The sequence below is a fragment of the Oryctolagus cuniculus genome, chromosome X, assembly GCF_051225735.1.
Source record: "Oryctolagus cuniculus isolate XC-2025 breed Fujian yellow rabbit chromosome X, ASM5122573v1, whole genome shotgun sequence".
In the NCBI taxonomy this organism is placed as follows: domain Eukaryota; kingdom Metazoa; phylum Chordata; class Mammalia; order Lagomorpha; family Leporidae; genus Oryctolagus; species Oryctolagus cuniculus.
In genome coordinates, this window is record NC_142888.1 from 4,154,293 (window position 1) to 4,173,301 (window position 19,009).

Consider the following 19,009-nt stretch of genomic DNA (forward strand, 5'->3'; position numbering starts at 1 on the left):
CCCCACTGGACCACATATCCTAAAAAACCAAGACATTTTAATAGTCCCAAGAGAACTTGTTAAAATATATTACCAAAGAGAACCAAGAAAGAAAAATCTCTAGGCTCTGCTTGCAATTATTGCAGTATTTAGCTGAAATACTTTAAACAGAGAAAGGACATTTTTTTTCCAAGATACTTCTTTGCATAATAATAGCCATCTCATTTGCACAAGCAAAACATTTGTTCCAAGCTGTTCATATGAAAAATATCAGCTGTTTTAAATTTCATGGCTTTTGAGTAAATCATTTGAGTTGACAGCATTTCTACCATTTCCTTTATACTCAACAAGAAGAGTACTAAATATACTAAGTCTATCTGTACACATTTTATTTTAAACTACTTTGAAGGCAACATTCTAAAAGAATACTTAAGTGTTTATTCAGAAGCATTCTAGTGAGACTAACACACCTTGAACTTTTTTACAGTCTTAGTTATATGCACCTCTGCCATTTCTGACCCTCTGTTAACACAGGAAAAAAAATGTGCTGTGGTATGTAGTTTTACTGAACATTCACAGTTCTACAGAAACATGAAAAGCAATTGGTAAAGATATGTTTTAAAAATGAAAATTTTAAAAGTTAGAGATGTGAAGTATAAACTTCATACTCCTCTGTGCATGTCTAAACAAAGAGCACTCATGAATTCTAATTTTGTTTTTACAAAATACAAATGAGGTAGATGTAGGGAGAAGAGTTAATTCTTGTTTCTTCAATGAAAGTTAAGAAATACTTCCCAAAAGACAAACCTTGAAATGGTTAAGAATGTTACATGGGGATAGCTCTTCAAAATAAGACTTCTATTTTATAAAGTGACCAGTTACTCTTTTTAAAAGATCCAAACTTTAGATTCTAAAACCCAGACTCTTAAAACTCTAAGAAAAAACTAACCCCCCATACACCTGCACCCATATGCAAACATAAAATAAACCAGCATTCAAAGCAACTAACAGTACCCAAGATTATTATGTTTAAGAGGGTTTTTTTTAATTTAACCTTAAGAAGAAAGTTCCTATCGCACAATTTATGTCTGAATCAGCAAAAAAATATATAATATACAAGTTCTATCAAATATTCGTTATCAGAAATGTTTTACAAAGGAGTAAAGGAAATATCCTGTTAGCAATGAGTTTCATTTCTAATATAAAAGTATTTCCATGAGAGGTGGCGGGAGGGGCAATAAACTGAAAGAAGTTTTTTTTTAGATGGCAAATTTTTAATTTACATTATAGTCAAAGGCTTAAAGGATCTATTAAAGAGTTCAACCAATTAAAAGACTATCGTCCAGCAAGAAAATAGGCAAGAGTTATAGACAATAATCAAACAAAAAGAGGTCCAACTGAAGGTTTTTATTAAGAAAAATGTTACGATAGTCATTGAAAGCCTACTGTGTCCCAGGATTCTAAGAATGCTTGGCTGCACCTTCTTGATTCTCAATTTTCTCCTCCTCCCCAGTGCCCAGTAGACCAGAGGAATTTCTCCATACTCTTGAGATCCTGTAACTCTATATACTCAAAGCATCTGGAAGCTACTGCCTGCCCTCCTTCCTGGGCTGTAGGGTCACAACTGCCTGAAGAATTAGGCTACATGATGATACTTCACACCAGTGTGGGTCATACTTTATAACCAATTACGTAAGAATCTAAAGTTAAACAGAACAAATTTACTAACTTACAAGTTATATAAATTCAAATTTTAATTTATATAGAGTATTTTAAAAGTATTTAAGTACCTTTAAAAAAAAGTAGGAATGGTTTACAATGTTATTATTTTTAAAAACCTTGACTATCCTATAATATTAGAAAAATTAGTATGAGGCAAACTTTCTGCTTCTGAATTTCTTCAATTTCTCAAAACATTAAAAATACACATTATGCTGACAAATCAATTATGGAAACAAAATAGTAATGTATTTGTTTATAAACATTCTCAAAAAAGACAAGAAAGAGAAAAAAAGAAAAAATCATTTTAAATATAAGCCTTCAAAATAAGAGCAGGCCACTTGGGGAGTGAACCAGCAGATGCAAGTTCTCTCTCTGTCTCTCCTTTTCTCTGTAACTCTTTCAAATAAACAAATCTTTTTTTAATAAAAGTAGTTCCACTTCTGACTCTAAACTGCTGGACTATCTTGCCTGGCTCCCTCATCACGTATTATTTTAACAAAATGACCTATAATATATGTGCTGGAGACATGGGAAAGGCAGTATGGGAAAAATAAAAACAATAGCTTATAGGGTAGTCATAAATTTCTATCATTATTTAAAGAGAACTAAGATACAGGGACAGGGAGACAATGTTGAAAACAGAAATTCTGAGCCGGCGCCGTGGCTCAATAGGCTAATCCTCCACCTTGCGGCGCCGGCACACCGGGTTCTAGTCCCGGTTGGGGCGCCGGATTCTGTCCCGGTTGCCCCTCTTCCAGGCCAGCTCTCTGCTATGGCCAGGGAGTGCAGTGGAGGATGGCCCAGGTGCTTGGGCCCTGCACCCCATGGGAGACCAGGAAAAGCACCTGGCTCCTGGCTCCTGCCAGGATCAGCGCGGTGCGCCGGCTGCAGCGGCGGCCATTGGAGGGTGAACCAGCGGCAAAGGAAGACCTTTCTCTCTCTGTCTCTCTCTCTCACTGTCCACTCTGCCTGTCAAAAAAAAAAAAAAAAAAAAAAAAAAAAAAAAAAAAAAAAAAAAAAACAGAAATTCTGCAAAAAAGAAAATCTACAAAGAGCCTCATTTTCAGTTATGCGACTTAGCGTCACTCTCCAAGCGTCCAGGACACAGCAGCAGGCATGCTTTCTTCCTCTTTTTCACCAGACACCCTATACGGGTCTCGTGAGTAAGTCTAATGAACTGTGACAGCACCAATCAGAAACTAAGCTTTGAAAGACTGTAGGGTCATCACAAGAGTCAAAAAAGGAAAATCTAAATAAACAACAGGAAAAAAGGAATCTACTTACTGAATTTTCTGACAGGTAGAGTGGACAGTGAGAGAGAGACAGAGAGAAAGGTCTTCCTTTGCTGTTGGTTCACCCCGCAATGGATGCTGCGGCAAGTGCACTGCGGCCGGCGCACCACACTGATCCGAAGCCAGGAGCCAGGTGCTTCCTCCTGGTCTCCCATGTGGGTGCAGGGCCCAAGCACTTGGGCCATCCTCCACTGCTTTCCCAGGCCACAGCAGAGAGCTGGACTGGAAGAGGGGCAACCAGGACAGAATCCGGCGCCCCAACTGGGACTAGAACCCGGGGTGCCGGCGCCACAGGCAGAGGATTAGCCTAGTGAGCCACAGCCCCAGCCCTGAATTTTCTATCCAAGTATGTTCCCTAGTGGATTTTCCGACCAATGATAAGTCTCAGAATTTCACTGTTTCTAATAATATTTACATAGTTAAAATTGTTAGAATAAGTTTTAAAGTAAATTAAACTTTCTTTTTTAAAAAGAAAACCAGTAAAGCTGAAATAAAATAAGCAGTTTTTTAATGTAAACTCAAATTAAGTGGCAATTATGAATGTTTCACCACATTTTTTTAAAAGCCACTGCCTGCAGCACCAGCATCCCATATGGGTGCCAGTTCAAGTCCCAGCTGCTCCACTTCCAAACCAGCTCCCTGATAACGTGCTTAGGAAATCAGCAGAACATTGCCCAAGTGCCTGGGCCCCTGAACCCACGTGGGAGATCCAGAGGAAGCTCCTGGCTCCTGGCTTTGGAATGGCCCAGCTCCAGCCACTGTGGCCATCTGGGGAGTGAACCAACAGATGCAATCTCTCTCTCTCTCTCTGTCTCTTTCTCTAACTCTGCCTTTCAAATAAATAAATCTTTTTTAAAAAGAATCTATGCAAATGAATTGTCTTCAGTCATTAATTATTTGAAATATTTTTAAAAAGATTTAGTTATTTGAAAGGTAGAGAGAGAGGGAGAGATCTTTCATCTACTGGTTCACTGCCCAAATGGCTACAACAGCTGGGGCCAAGACAAAGCCAGGAGCCAGGAGTTTCTTCCAGGTCTCCCACATGGGTGCAGGGGCCCAAGCACTTGGGCCATCTTCTGCTTCTTTCCCAAGCTATAAGCAGGGAGCTGGATCAGAAGTGGAGCAGTGCAGACTTGAACCAGCACCCATATGAGATGCCAGCATCACAAGTGGCTTAACTATGCTACAATGCCAGTCCCTTGAAAAAGTTTTTAAGCATTGTATCTCTTAAGAATTTTTGAAAAGCAATTATATAAAGGTTAAAAAACAAACATTTCTAGTATATTTAATACATATTCAAAATAAATTAAAAACAAGATAATTTTTAGTCTATGAAATTCAATTCATTTAATATTACTTGTGCCTTTAAAAAAAGATCTATTTACTTTGAAAGTCAAAGTTATAGAGAGGAAGAGGCAGAGAGAAAGAGAGAGACAGAAAGAGAGTCTTCCATCTGCTGGTTCACTCCCTAGATGGCTGCAATGGCTAAGGGCCGGGCCACGGTGAAGCCAAGAGCCAGGAGCTTCTTCTGGGTCTCCCATGTGCATTCAGGGGCCCAAGGACTTGGGCCATCTTCTGCTGCTTTCACAGGCACATTAGCAGAGAGCTGGACTGGAAGTAGAGCTGCCAGGACTCAAACCAGCACCCATATGGTATATCAGCACTGCAGGTGATGGCTTTACCCGCTACATCAAAGCACTGTACCCTATTGTGCCTTTTGAAATTAGTTAGATCTAAAGCACTTACATTATTTAATATTCAAGTAAATATATACTATTTCTGAAGGGTTAAAAAAGAGACTATAGGGACCGGCACTGTGGTGTAGTAGGTTAAGCCTCCGCCTGTGGTGTTGGCATCCCATATGGGCATTGGTTTGAGTCCTGGCTGCTCTACTTCTGATCCAGCTCTCTGTTAAGACCTGGGAAAGCAGCAGAAGATGGCCCAAGTCCTTGAGTCCCCACACCTGCATGGGAGACCTGGAAGAAGCTCCTGGCTCCTGGCTTCAGATTGGCCCAGCTCCTGCCATTGTGGCCATTTGGGGAGTAAATCAGCAGATGGGAGACAGACCTCTCTCCCCCTGCTTTTGCCTCTAAAACTCTGCCTTTCAAACAAACAAATAAATAAATATGTTTTTTTAAAAAAAGAGAAACTTAAGTAACATTAAAAAGCAAAAGATTAAGAAAAAAGTTTATAGCGTTATGACAAAAGCTTGAAAAGTACAATATGTGAAAGCACTCAAATCAGTAAGAAAACAAACACTCTAAGAGGAAAAATGTGAAAAGGTGATTAGCAGACAAATTATAAAGGAATATTAATGGCCAAGATACATGGAAATAAAAGACTGAACTTCACTAGTAATCTATAAAACAAAAATTTAAAAATTAGCAAAGAAGGTGGGCATTTGGTGAGGCAGTTAAGAAGCTATATTAAAGTACTTTGGTTCAAGTCCCAGCTCTACTCCGGATTCCAGCTTCCTGCTTAATGAGCACCGTGAGACACGAAAGGTGACAGATTAAGTACCTGGGTCCCTGCCACCTGCGTGGGAGACCCAGCTTAAGTTTTGGGATCCTGGCTTCATCGTAGCCCAGTCCCAGCTATTGTGGGCATTCAGGGAGTAAAACCAGCAGACAAGAGATCTCTCTCTCTCTCTCTCTGCCTTTCAAATAAAATGAAAATTCATAAGTTAAAATTTAAAATAACAAGATAATTCCTATATTCTCTCAATTAGCAATTACTAACAATACTTTCCTCAAAATCCCAAGGTTCTTCTGGAGACTTCTGGGAATCTTTATAAAACAGACTGTGACATGTGTGGGCTCATCTTTGTTTTCACTCTAACTGCTACAAAATTCTACCTTAATATGGTTGGGGCACCTTGTTTACAATATTCAGAAAGCAGTCATTGAAATTTAAAAAGGCAGGGCCAACACTGTGGCATAGAAAGTTAAGCCTCCACCTGCAGTGCTGGAATCCCATACAAGCACTAGTTCAAATCCTGGCTGCTCCATTTTTTTTTTTAAGATTTGTCTATTTATTTATTTGAAAGTCAGAGTTACCCAGAGAAAGAAGGAGAGGCAGAGAGAGAGAGAGATCTTCCATACACTGGTTCACTCCCCAATTGGCCGCAATGGCCGGAGCTGTGCTGATCCAAAGCCAGGAGCCAGGAGCTTCTTCTGGGTCTCCCACGTGGGTGCAGGGGCCCAAGGACTTGGGCCATCCTGTACTGCTTTCCCAGGCCATAGCAGAGAGCTGGATCAGTCCTTGGGCTCTTACCCATGTCTCAGACCTGGAAGAAGCTCCTGGCTCTTGACTTCAAGTTTGGCACAGCTCCAGCCGTTGCGGCCCATTGGGGAGTTAACCGGCAGATGTAAGACCTCTCTCTCTCTCTCTTTCTCTGTAACTCTGTCTTTCAAATAATAAAATAAATCTTTAAAAAAAAAAAAAAGAAGAAGTGGAGCAGCCGGGACATGAACCTACAGCCATATGCAATGCTGGCACTGCAGTCAGCAGCTTTACCCGCTATGCCATAGCACCAGACCCTGGCTGTTCCACTTTTGATCCAGCTCTCTGCTAATGTGCCTGGGAAAGCAGCAGAAATGGCAAGTCTGTGGGAGATCTGGATGAAACTTCCTGGCTCCTGGCTCCTGGCTTCAGCATGGCCCAGCCCTGGCCATTGTGGCCATTTATGGAGTGAACCAGTAAATGAAAGATTCTCTCTGTCTCTCCTCTCTCTGTAACTCTGCTTTTCAAATAAATAAATAAATCTTTAAAAAAAATTAAGTGATTTTTTTAAAAAAGCAGTAATGAAAAGTGCTTAATAACTTCAAATTACTTGTATCATCTGAAATCCCTAATAACAGAATAGTTAAATACAACTTATCATTTGCATATGCATGATTTTGCCAAGACATCACAATTCAAGGAAATTTACACCTGGAAGTACAAGACAAACTTCAAAACACCACAGATGACATGAAAATATTAAATTAGTGGGGGAGGGGATATTATAGTCAGAAGAGAAATAGTTGTACTGACAGCTGAATTCTCAACAGCAATAATGAAACCAAAAAGGCCATAGAAACATATTTTCAGAATGCTGAAAGAGAACTGATATGAACCTGGAATTCTACACGTACAGAAAATGTCTTTCAAAAACAGAATTAAAGTAGTGACATATTCAGATAAATATAAGTTGAAAGATTGCCACTAACAGACCTTCACTATAGGACATTCTGAAGGATGTACCTCAGACAGAAGAAAGTTAATCCCAGATGAAAGGTTTGAGATGCTAAGAAGGAATAAAGGGCAAAGAACATGTTGTATGTGAGTAAATCTCAACAAATATTGACTATATAAACAACAATAACAATAGCTTATGGGATCACAAAAAATGTAATTAAAACATACAACAGTAATAACATGAAGTTGAGGAGGAGTATTCTAAGTTTCTTTTATTGTGCTACTGCAGAATAAAGATATTAATTTTAGACTTTGATTAAGGAAGCACATTTAAAATCTAGAGTATTAAAAGATCAGAAAATAGGAGTGGCATATATACCTTTGAAAAAAGGAAAAAATTTTTAAAAGGAATAGAGGGGTAGGCATTTTAGCTTAGCTTAATGGATTAAGACACCTCTCTCCCACAATACCAAGCTCTAACTCCTGATTCCAGCTTCCTGCTAACATAGCCCCTGGGAAGCAGTGGTGATGGTTCAAGTAATTGAGTTCTTGGCACATGCATGGGAGACCTGGATTGAGTCTCAGGCTCTAGTTTTGGCCCAGCCAGACCAACCCTAGCCATTGTGGGCATTTGGGGAAGGAACCAACAGCTGGAAGTACATACTGTATCTCTGCCTCTCAAAAAAAGAAAAGGTATAATAATGGAAAGTAAAAGAAATATTTTAGTATTTAGTATAAGTAGATCTGGGGCTGGCACTGTGGTGTAGCAGGTAAAGTCACTGTCTACCATGCTGGCATCCCATATGTGTACCAGTTCATGTCCCGCCTGTTCCACTTCTAATCTTGCTCCCTACTAATGAGTCTGGGAAAGCAGCAAAAAACAGCCAAGTTCCTGAGCCCTTGCCACCCACATGGGAGACCCAGAAGAAGCTCCTGGCTCCTGACTTCAGCCTGGCCCAGCCCTGGCCATTGTGACCATTTAGGGAGTGAACCAGCAGATGGAAGATCTCTTTCTCTCTCTCCCTCTCCCGCTCTCTTCCCCTCTCCCTCTCTCCTTCCTCCACCCTGTGTGTAATGTTCAAATAAATAAATCTTAAAAAAAAAAAAAAAAAAAGACAAGGCCGGCACCACGGCTCACTAGGCTAATCCTACGCCTTGTGGCGCCGGTACACCGGGTTCTAGTCCCAGTCGGGGCACCGGATTCTGTCCCAGTTGCCCCTCTTCCAGGCCAGCTCTCTGCTGTGGCCAGGGAGTGCAGTGGAGGATGGCCCAAGTACTTGGGCTCTGCACCCCATGGGAGACCAGGAGAAGCACCTGGCTCCTACAATCGGATCAGCGCAGTGCGCCGGCCGCAGCACGCTGGTAGCGGCAGCCATTGGAGGGTGAACCAACGGCAAAGGAAGACCTTTCTCTCTGTCTCTCTCACTGTCCACTCTGCCTGTCAAAAAAAAAAAAAAAAAAAAAGACAAAAAAATCAGGTCAAATAAAAAACATAAAATAAGGTAGGTAGCATACTTAAAGCCAAATATATCTGCAACTACAATAAATATAAATAGAATAGAAATTCCAGTTAAAAGACAAGTTGGGGGCAGGCATTTGCATTTGGTGTAGTGGTTATAGGATGCCTGCATGCCATATCAGAGTGCCTGCTTTCATGTCCTAGCTCCCCTTCCAATTCTAGGTTGCTACTCATGCACACTCTGGGAAGCAGCAGATGATGGCTCAAGTACATGAGTCCCTGTCCCCACATGGGAGATCCAGATTGAGTTCAAGGCTCCTGGCTTTGGCCTGGCCCAGCACTGGCTGTTGCAGGCACTTGGGAGTGAATCAGCTGTTAGAAAATCTCTCTGCCTCTGTGCTTTTCAAATAAAATTGGGATTGAAGGGAGAAGCACAAGATGCTGACTAGACAATAAGAAATGCACCTAAAAAATAAGGACAGATGGCAATAATATTTGTGTCATTTGCCAAGTTGGGGGGCTTTTCCCTTCCTGCACACTTCTGTTATACTTTGACTATTTTGTTGTTACCACTACAGGCATTTGGAAATAATCCCATCCAAAGAATTGAGGGGCAACCACTTTTATCACTTAAAACATAGGCACTAAGTTTTCTTTTTTAAGTTTTCTGTAGCTTAGAAATGTGCCAGTGTGTTCAAACCATTCTACACTTCACCAGATTTAGTACCTACTAAAAATTCCAACTAGTCATTTTTTCCCTATGTAACAGTCATTTTTAATTAAAGGACTATATGTGTTCTTTTGTTATTTCAACCCTTGGATAATATGATAAGAATGGTAAGCTCTGATCATTATCAGACTGAATGATTCCTGATTTCCAGTGAGTGATCTAGTCCTATGCATTATACAGGTATAACATCTGTGAGTGTAAACAACTGGAACTGCACACTGATTAACATGACAGTTTTTTTGTTGTTGTTCTTCATCTGTACTGTATGATACACAGTATGTGGGTACAAATACCTACAAGTATACACAAATATGTATATGTATTCCACTATTATAATCTGAAAGAAAGAAAAAAAGTAAGGATAAATGTTGAACATTAGAGAAATAAAGAGATCATCCAAATACAATCTAATATATCTAGATTAATATTAGATAGACTTTAACATAAATAAGGTTACCACAGATAAAAGAAAGTTACTGTAAAAGGTTCAATTGTCCAGGAAGTTATAACAATTCAAAAGTGGTACACAACTGATAATATAGACACAAAAAAATAAAAGCATGAGCAAATTTTGAAAGAACTACAAGGAAAAACAGATAATTATAATGGTACCTATAGGAGAAAAACAATTCAACTAATAGCAACTTTCTCATTAGAAACCATGGAAGCCATAAAGAAGCTGCGCAACATTTTTCAAATGCTGGAAGAAAAGAGATGTCAACCTAGAATTCTATATCCAGCAACTAATCTTCAAGAATGAAGGGAAAATATTCCTCTGCCAAAGTAATATATTTTACTCATGTCCAGAGTTCCTCTTTAATATCAAATAAGAATGTATTAGAAGAAAGAAATTAGAATGTAATCAATTTTTATATGTGTTCTCTTTGATGTGGGTTTTTAAATATATTTCTTTTAGGCCAAAAAAAAAGAGAGAAAAAATAAAGACATTTCTCAACAAGAAAAACTTAAAATAATTTGTCCCTACCATACCATAAAAGAGAGAAAATGATAAAAGAAGGAATCTTGAAAATCAGGAGGGAAGTACAACTCAAAGGGCAAAAATATAAGTAAATAATAGAGATATTCCTTCTCCTCTAGGGTTTTCTAAATTATATTTGATGGTTGTGGGAAAAATTGTAACAGTGTTTAATGAATTTTTCAGTGAACACAGAGGAAATACTGAAGAAATTTTCATTATAAATAGTGGAAGGTAAAGGGATGTAAAGCAAGGTAAGAGTTCTAAATTTTACTTGAATTGGGAAAATGTCAAATTTGGTTAAGCACAGAAGAGGCGGATCTAAAGAACTGGACTTTGGAAATTTATATTTATTAAATAAAAGTTGAAAAAAAAAGAATTGAGGCTGGCGCCACGGCTCACTAGGCTAATCCTCCACCTTGCGGCGCCGGCACACCGGGTTCTAGTCCCGGTTGGGGCGCCGGATTCTGTCCCGGTTGCCCCTCTTCCAGGCCAGCTCTCTGCTGTGGCCAGGGAGTGCAGTGGAGGATGGCCCAAGTGCTTGGGCCCTGCACCCCATGGGAGACCAGGAGAAGCACCTGGCTCCTGCCTTTGGATCAGCGCGGTGCGCCGGCCACGGCGGCCATTGGAGGATGAACCAATGGCAAAGGAAGACCTTTCTCTCTGTCTCTCTCACTGTCCACTCTGCCTGTCCAAAAAAAAAAAACTGAAAAGCCACATTTTTAAAAAACATATTATAGTTCCTACTCCTTGACTCTCTAAATCTGGCTTTTTTAAAATTTATTATTATTATTAATTTATTATCAGAGGTAGAGTTACAGATGGAGAGAGGGAGAGACAAATAGAAAGGTCTTCCATCCACTGGTTCACTCCCTAAATGGCAGCAACAGCTGGAGCTAGGACCATCCGAAGCCAGGAATCGGGAGCTTCTTTGGGTCTCCCACATGGGTGCAGGGGCCCAAGGACTTGGGCCGTCTTCTACTGCTTTCCCAGGCCATAGCAGAGAGCTGGATTGGAAGAGGGTCAGTCAGGACACGAACCAATACCCAAATGGGATGCTGGTGCTGCAGGCAGAGGCTTAGCCTACTAGGCCATAGTGCCAGCCCCTAAATCTGGCTGTTTTAAACCAGTCCAGTAACCATACACTTACTAATGAGCTCTCCTCTTCCTTGACTTTCATGGTGCATTTTATAATGCTGAATATGTTCTCCTTCAAATCCTTACTGTTGCTGAAGGAACCAACCTAATAACTCTCCTACATATATGTATACAAGGATACTTCAAAAAGTTCACAGAAAAATAGAATTCAAAGTATGAATCTGGGGCCAGAGCTGTGATGTAGCGGGTAAAGCTGCCACCTGCAATGCTGTCATCCCATATGGGTGCCGGTGCGAGTCCTGGTTGCTCTACTTCCAATCCAGCTCTCTGCTATGGCCTGGGAAAGCAGTAGAAGATGAAAGTCCTTGGGCCCCTGCACCCACATGAAAGACCTGGAAGAAGCTCCTGGCTCCTGGCTTTGGATCAGCGCAGCTGCGACCATTGCGGCTAATTGGGGAGTGAACCAGTGGATGGAAGACCTCTCTCTCTCTGCCTCTCCTTCTGTCTCTCTCTGTGTAACTCTGTTCCCCGTGTGGGGCAGGCACCAGGGGATGAGTGTGTTGGACTATCTGGCCACGGAGTCGCATGCCTTGCCCGCTGCAAGAGAGGGGCGCATGCCAGCGCTATGGCTCACTAGGCTAATCTTCCACCTGTGGCACCAGCACCCCGGATTCCTGTCACGGTTGGGGCTCCAGTTCTGTCCCGGTTGCTCCTCTTCCAGTCCAGCTCTCTGCTGTGGCTCAGGAGTGCAGTGGAGGATGGTCCAGGTCCTTGGGCCCTGCACCCGCATGGGAGACCAGGAGAAAGCACCCGGTTCCTGGCTTCGGATTGGCGCAGTGTGCCAGCGCGCTGTAGCGGCCACTTTGGAGGTGAACCAAAGGAAAAAGGAAAACCTTTCTCTCTGTCTCTCTCTCTCACTGTCTAACTCTGCCTGTCAAAAAAAAAAGTATGAATTTATTTTAGTGCCATAAGTTTTTCATAATACATGAAAATTCAGAACAAAACTACACATAGACTTCAAAAACTTGTGCACCAAAGTAAACTCATACTACTAATTCCAATTTTCCACGAACTTTCTGAAGTATCCTTGTACTTTTTTTTGTCTGCAATTGACTTTTCTATCTTCTACCCATCCCTTATTTATGCTTCATTATGTTTCTCAAAGTTAGGGCCTCAAACTGTGGGAACTTGAAACACTTGAGCCCAATTCATACCTACTTATTCAGAAACGAAAGAATTCTAATCATAGCCTTCCTTTACTTCCAGTTCTCTAGCCCGGAAAGGGCTCTTGTTGTTCTGCCTGCTATGCTAGCTGGGAACAAAATCCCAATATTGCCAACATTAACCATAACACCACAAAAGCAGTTAGATCTAATTTCAATAAAACAAAGGAACATGTAGCTATTTATTATCTTACCACCATTTCCTAGTGGCTGTAATATATCTCCTGTCAGGCAACACCATCCAACTGGAAAAAGATCCCGAGAGTCATATTTGCACCAGTAATCAAATGCTCCACTCCAGCCATCAAATGTGATGTGAACTTCATCTCCTCTAACACCCCCGATTGTAGCAGGACAGATGAGAAATGGGTTCTTTTTGTCAACAGCCTCGAGCTTCATCCCCACTTTAAAATTATTAAGGGGTGGCTTTGGGGGTTCCTGTCAAAACATTAAAAAAATTTCATGTTAAGATATATTAAGAATCACTTGTTCAAGTGTATTGTATTACAACCTTTAGCAGTAAAGAACTTCATATTTCTCAATTACTACAGGAAGAAAAGAATTCTGCTTTCCAATATCTCATTTTTATTCTGCAACAGAGTCAAGAACTTAGAAAGAAACAAAAACAGCCTGCTTCATTTATTTATTCAATAAAATATATATTATCTACTGTGTACCAGGAATTTAAGATTCATTGGTAAACAAAAATACCAAAGATCCTTGCTCTGGTGGTGATGGTAATGGTGACTGGAGACAGGAAAGAGCAATCAAGAAATTTCAGGGGGCAGGCATTGTGGTGTAGGGGTTAAAGCCATCACCTACAATACCAGCATCACATATGGCCACTGGTTCCAGTGCCAGCCACTCCACTTCTGATCCAGCTCCCTGCTAATGGCATGGGAAAGCAGCGGAAGACGGCCCAAGTTCCTGGGTCCCTGCCACCCCTGTGGGAGACCCAGAAGAAGATCCTGGCTCCTGGCTTCAGACCAGCCCAACTCTGGCTGTTGCAGCCATCTGGGGAGTGAACCAGCAGATGGAAGATCTCTCTCTCTCTCTCTCTCTCTCTCTCTCTCTCTCTCTCCATCTCTCATTCTGTAACTCTGACTTTAAATGAATGAATAAATTTTAAAAAGAAAGAAATTTCAGAAGAGTCAGACAAATCTAATAAATATGTAAATTATAGGGTTGTTGAAAGGTGGTAAGTCTAAAGAAAAAGAACAGCATCACACAATATCCTAAAAGAACCTCAAAGTATAATAGGCAGACATAAGAATATGTAAGTCATATATAGTCTTGAGGCCTTCATGATATACAATCCAGAAACAAATATTAAAAAAGTATTCCCTAGTTACAAAAAGTTGAAGCATATAAATGCTAACAGGATTTTTACAAAGCCCAAATGCTATGTTCAAAGCAGTATTTTTTTAAAGATTTATTTATTTAAAAGAGTTACACAGAGAGGAGAGGCAGAGAGAGAGAGAGAGAGAGAGAGGTCTTCCATCCGATGGTTCACTCCCCAGATGGCCACAAAGGCCAGAGCTGTGCTGATCCGAAGCCAGGAGCCAGGAGCTTCTTCCGGGTCTCCCACATGGGTCAGGGGCCCAAGGACTTGGGCCATCTTCCACTGCTTTCCCAGGCCATAGCAGAGTGTTGGATTGAAAGTGGAGCAGCCGGGTCTTGAACCCGCACCCATATGGGATGCTGGCGCTTCAGGCCAGGGCATTAACCCACTGCGCCACAGCGCCGGCCCCCAAAGCAGTATCTTTTCTTTTAATCTGCTTTCCATGCTAGCACATGACACCATCACAACAACATTGTCACTCAAGCCAGAAGTCTGGAAATAGTCCTAAAGCAGTGATTCTCAGCTGGACTGAACATATGATTCACCTGGGATCACATCACCTCAGAGAGTCTGAATTATTCTAGAGTGGGACCCAGTTTTCAGCCTCTTTTAATTCTCCAGGTGAATCTAATGTGTATCTAAAGTTGAGAACCACTATCCTAGATTCATTTCTTTCATTCAGCCACAAGTCAGTAAAAAACCACAACCTGCCAATTCGATTCCATGCCTTATCTCTGGGATAACATTAAAAATTAACTTTCAGAAGTACCCATTTGGTGCAATGGTTAAGACACTGTTTGGGGGACTGGCGCTGTGGCGCAGCAGGTTAACGCCCTGGCCTGAAGCGCCAGCATCCCATATGAACGCTGCTTCAAGACCTGGCTGCTCCTCTTCCGATCCAGCTCTCTGTTATGGCCTGGGAAAGCAGTAGAAGATGGCCCAAGTCCTTGGGCCCCTGCACCCATGTGGGAGACCCAGAAGAAGCTCCTGGCTCCTGGCTTCAGACCAGTGCAGTTCCGGCTGTTGCAGCCATCTGGGGAGTGAACCATCGGATGGAAGACCTCTCTCTCTTTCTCCTCTCTCTGTGTAACTCTGACTTTCAACAAAAAAAAAAAAAAAAAAAAAAAAGACACTGCTTGGGATGCCCAGAATGCCTGGATTCAAGTCCTTGCTCTGCTCCTGATTCCAGCTTCCTGCTAATGCACACCCTGGAAGATAGCAGGTGATGGCTCAAGTAGTTGGGTCACTGCCATCCATACAGAAGACCTGGATTGAGTTCCTGGCTCCTGGTTTGGGGCTGCCTCCCACCCATCCTGGCTGTTGCAGGCATCTGGGGAGCGAACCAGCAGATGGGATCTCTCTATTTCTGCATCTCTGCCTTACAATTAAGTAAAAAAGTTAACCTTCAATTTTCAGTATATGCCAGGCATTCTTTTAAATGTTTACATATATTCATTCAATTCGTACAAAAACCTTATGAAGTCAGTACAACTATTAACCACATTTTCAAGATGAAAAAACTGACACACTGGCCGGCGCCGTGGCTCACTCGGCTAATCCTCCGCCTGCGGCACCGGCACTCTGGGTTCTAGTCCTGTTTGGGGTGCCGGGTACTAGTCCTGGTTGCTCGTCTTCCAGTACAGCTCTCTGTTGTGGCCCGGGAGGGCAGCGGAGGATGGCCCAAGTGCTTGGGTCCCTGCACCCACATGGGAGACTGGGAGGAAGTACCCGGCTCCTGGCTTCAGATCAGCGCAGTGCCGGCCGTAGTGGCCTTTAGGGGAGTGAACCAACGGAAGCAAGACCTTTCTCTCTGTCTCTCTCTGTCTATAACTCTGTCTCTCTCACTGTCTAACTCTGCCTGTCAAAAAATTTTAAAAAAAAAATTGACACACTGCCTAAAAATACACAAGTATCAGAGCTGGATTTTAAACCCAGCAGGCTGTCTCAGAGCCACCTCCTTGGAACAGTCTATTGCATCACCACTTGCCTGGCCAACTCCTACTTATTTACTTCAAAGCCCAGCTCTTAATGCTTTCCTTAAATATGTCCCTGACTAATCCCTGTCCACTTCTACAATGATCTCAAAGCCACTCTTAACTTCAACTGTGAGACCAGTGGTGAATAATCACTCCTGCGACCAAGAGATTCTTGAAAGTAGGAACTATATCTTATCCATATTTTCGTGTCCAGTACAGTACCCAATAGCAGGCAATTTTTTGTATCCTAATTTTTAAAAATTTGTATTTATTTTCATTTATTTGAGAGAAACAAAGAGACAGAGAGATAGAGATCTTCCATCTGCTAGTTCACTCCCCAAATGCCCATAATAGCCAGGACTGGGTTAGGCGAAAATCAGGAACCAGGAACTCAATCCAGGTCTCCCACATGGATGGCAGAGACCCATGTACTTGAGCCAACACCTGCTGCATCCCAGGACACATTAATAGGAAGCTAGAGTCAGAAGCGGAGCCAGGACTTGCTTGACCTTTGATATGGGACACAGGCATCTCAAGTGGCATCTCTTGTGCCAAATATCTGCCCTGCCAGCTTTCTGTTTTGTTTTTAATGAGAAAATCAAGAAATCAATTCAGAAGAGTAAATAAGTTGTCCACTAACTTTTACTAAGACAATTTTAAAAACATGACTGGGGGCAGGTTTGTGATTAAGACACCTCTCTGAGCACCCACATTCCATATCAGAAGGCCTAGGTTTGAGTTCCAGCTCTGCTTCGGATTCCAACTTCCTACTACTGGTACACACTGGGAGGCAGCAGGTGACGACTCAAGCACTATTGGAGAAAAGTCCCAGAAGCTTATTTCATGTAGTACCATACATCTTTACTCTTCATCTTTAGCTGAGCCCTCCAAACTAACGTCATGTGTCCTTAGGCCATTCTCTCCCCCAAGCTTGAATTGAATCATTAAAAAGTAAGTTAGAGGCCAGCATTGTGGCCCAGTGGGTTAACCTGCCACTTGCAATGTCAGTATCCCATATGATCACCAGTCTGAGTCCTGGCCACTCCTCTTCTGACCCAGCTCTCTGCTAATGTACCTGGGAAGGGAGCAGGGGATGGCTCATGTGCTTGGGCCCCTGCCACTCATGTAGCAGACCTGACTGGAGTTCCAGGCTCCTGGTTTCAGCCTGGCCCAATCATGGCCATTGCAGCCATTTAGAAAGTGAACCAGAGAATGGAAGATCTCTTTCCCTCTCTTTGTGTCTCCTTCTTTCTGTAATTCTGCCTTTCAAATAAGTAAATATATCTTTTAAAAAGAAAAAATATAGCAGTTAGCCAGGGAACACCAGCACGAGTCAAAGCATAACTCTAAATAGGAACATGGTATTCAAAGACTATTACAAGCAATTTAGAACATAAAATCCAAAATAGGTTATGGCAGCCCTAAACTAGATCATATGAGATCTAATAAGCCATATTAATAAACATACAGAAACTTCCAAAGAATTTCAAGTGGAGGGAATGAGGTGCTAAGGTTTCTGTGTCAGATACAATATTTCTAGTGGTTGTGTGGAAGGATGAAGATGAGAACAGTTAAAGGGCTAGTCTAAAAATCTAGGCAAGGGAAAAGCCTGCATGAGGGGCAGTGGTGGTAAGGTTAGAAAAAGGAGACAAAACAAAGGAATAATTAGCAAGATAAGTGATCATCCTAATTAATTCGCTATCCAGAGTCCAAGGGTCAAGGAGGAATAAGAATGGAAGCGGATGGAAGGTCTCTCTCTAGCTCTGCCTTTCAAATAAAATAAATAAATCTTTAAAAAAAAAAAGTAAAAACCAATACTTGTTTGCATATGTACAGAAAAAGGTCTAGAAGAACAAATAAAACTTCAACTTGGAGAGCAGAGTGAAATGAAGAAATGGACAGCACAAAAGAGATGCATTTTTCATTCTAGTTAAGAGAATGGCTTGATTTCCTCCTCCCCTACACACAAACATGAATTACTTTTATAATCTAAAAAATTTAACACATAATCACACATATAATATATGACATATGATTAGTTGATAAACCAAACTGCTAAGTAAAATAATCTAATGGCTTTTCTAAAGCCACAGCTCAAGCTAATAGATACTTCATAAATAAAGACTGCTGCTAAATATTTCTTTTTATATAAGCCATTTTGACATCTGGTTTACATACTGGACAAAGGGCTTGCATTCGCCTGCATCCCTTGTTGCTAGGGCAAGTCCACTTTCTGAATTCATGCCACTCAAAGTTAGATTCACATAATTTTTCTTTGTAATGCAGGAGTCATATTAATTGACGTTTAAAAGTTTTATGTCTTTAATATTCTTCAAAAGGCTTAAAATTATAATCAATTTTTACCAGCCTAGTATGAACAGTTGTAATAAAATACTTGTAAATTACTGAAAAAGCAATCAGGAGAGAGAATAAGAGAAATATTTTGATTCATAATTTAACTAAAATTTGGCTTTTGTTCATGGTTACTTAATATATACTCTTTTCAAAATTCTCTAGAACAAACTAGTTTTGGAATTTTTCCTTTTTACATGAAAAGTATTTCATTATAACATATTCTTTCTGATGACTGTTTTTAACACTCTTTACTTATGAAAATAAATCTCTAAGTAACTTTCAAGTGGTTTTTTTGGCCCATCATCACTTTCTCCAATATCAAACAAATGACTAACACAGCAAAGTGAGGAGTAACTTCACTTCTGAAGGTAAATAAAAAATAGCAATGAACATTTAGTTCCAGTAGAGTATCCCTTTCATATCTAAAATCAAGAAAGAGGGTATTAATTCAATTCAGTCAGTGGGTGATTACAATTGAGATTTTTCTATGATTTGCTGTTATGGGCTAAATTGTGTCATTCCCCAAATCCCTATGTTAAAGTCCTAACTTTCAGCGCCCCAAGAATGTTACTGTGTTTGGAAATAAGATATTTAAGGTAATTAAGTTAAAATGAGACCATTATGGTAGGCCCTAACCCAGTATGACTCATGTCACTTTTTTTTCAAAGATTTATTTAT

General features: G+C 41.0%; 1 protein-coding gene across 13 annotated transcripts in view; it reads right to left on the reverse strand.

Annotated features, from left to right (window-relative positions):
* The window catches only part of SCML2 (Scm polycomb group protein like 2), an 81,060-nt gene that overhangs the window by 36,951 nt on the left and 25,100 nt on the right, over positions 1 to 19,009 (reverse strand). For all 13 annotated transcript variants that reach the window (XM_070066795.2, XM_070066800.2, XM_070066794.2 and 10 more), the window contains one exon: positions 12,853 to 13,096. In XM_070066795.2, coding sequence (XP_069922896.2) covers positions 12,853 to 13,096 — 244 coding nt within the window. The remainder of the gene's footprint in view (positions 1 to 12,852; positions 13,097 to 19,009) is intronic.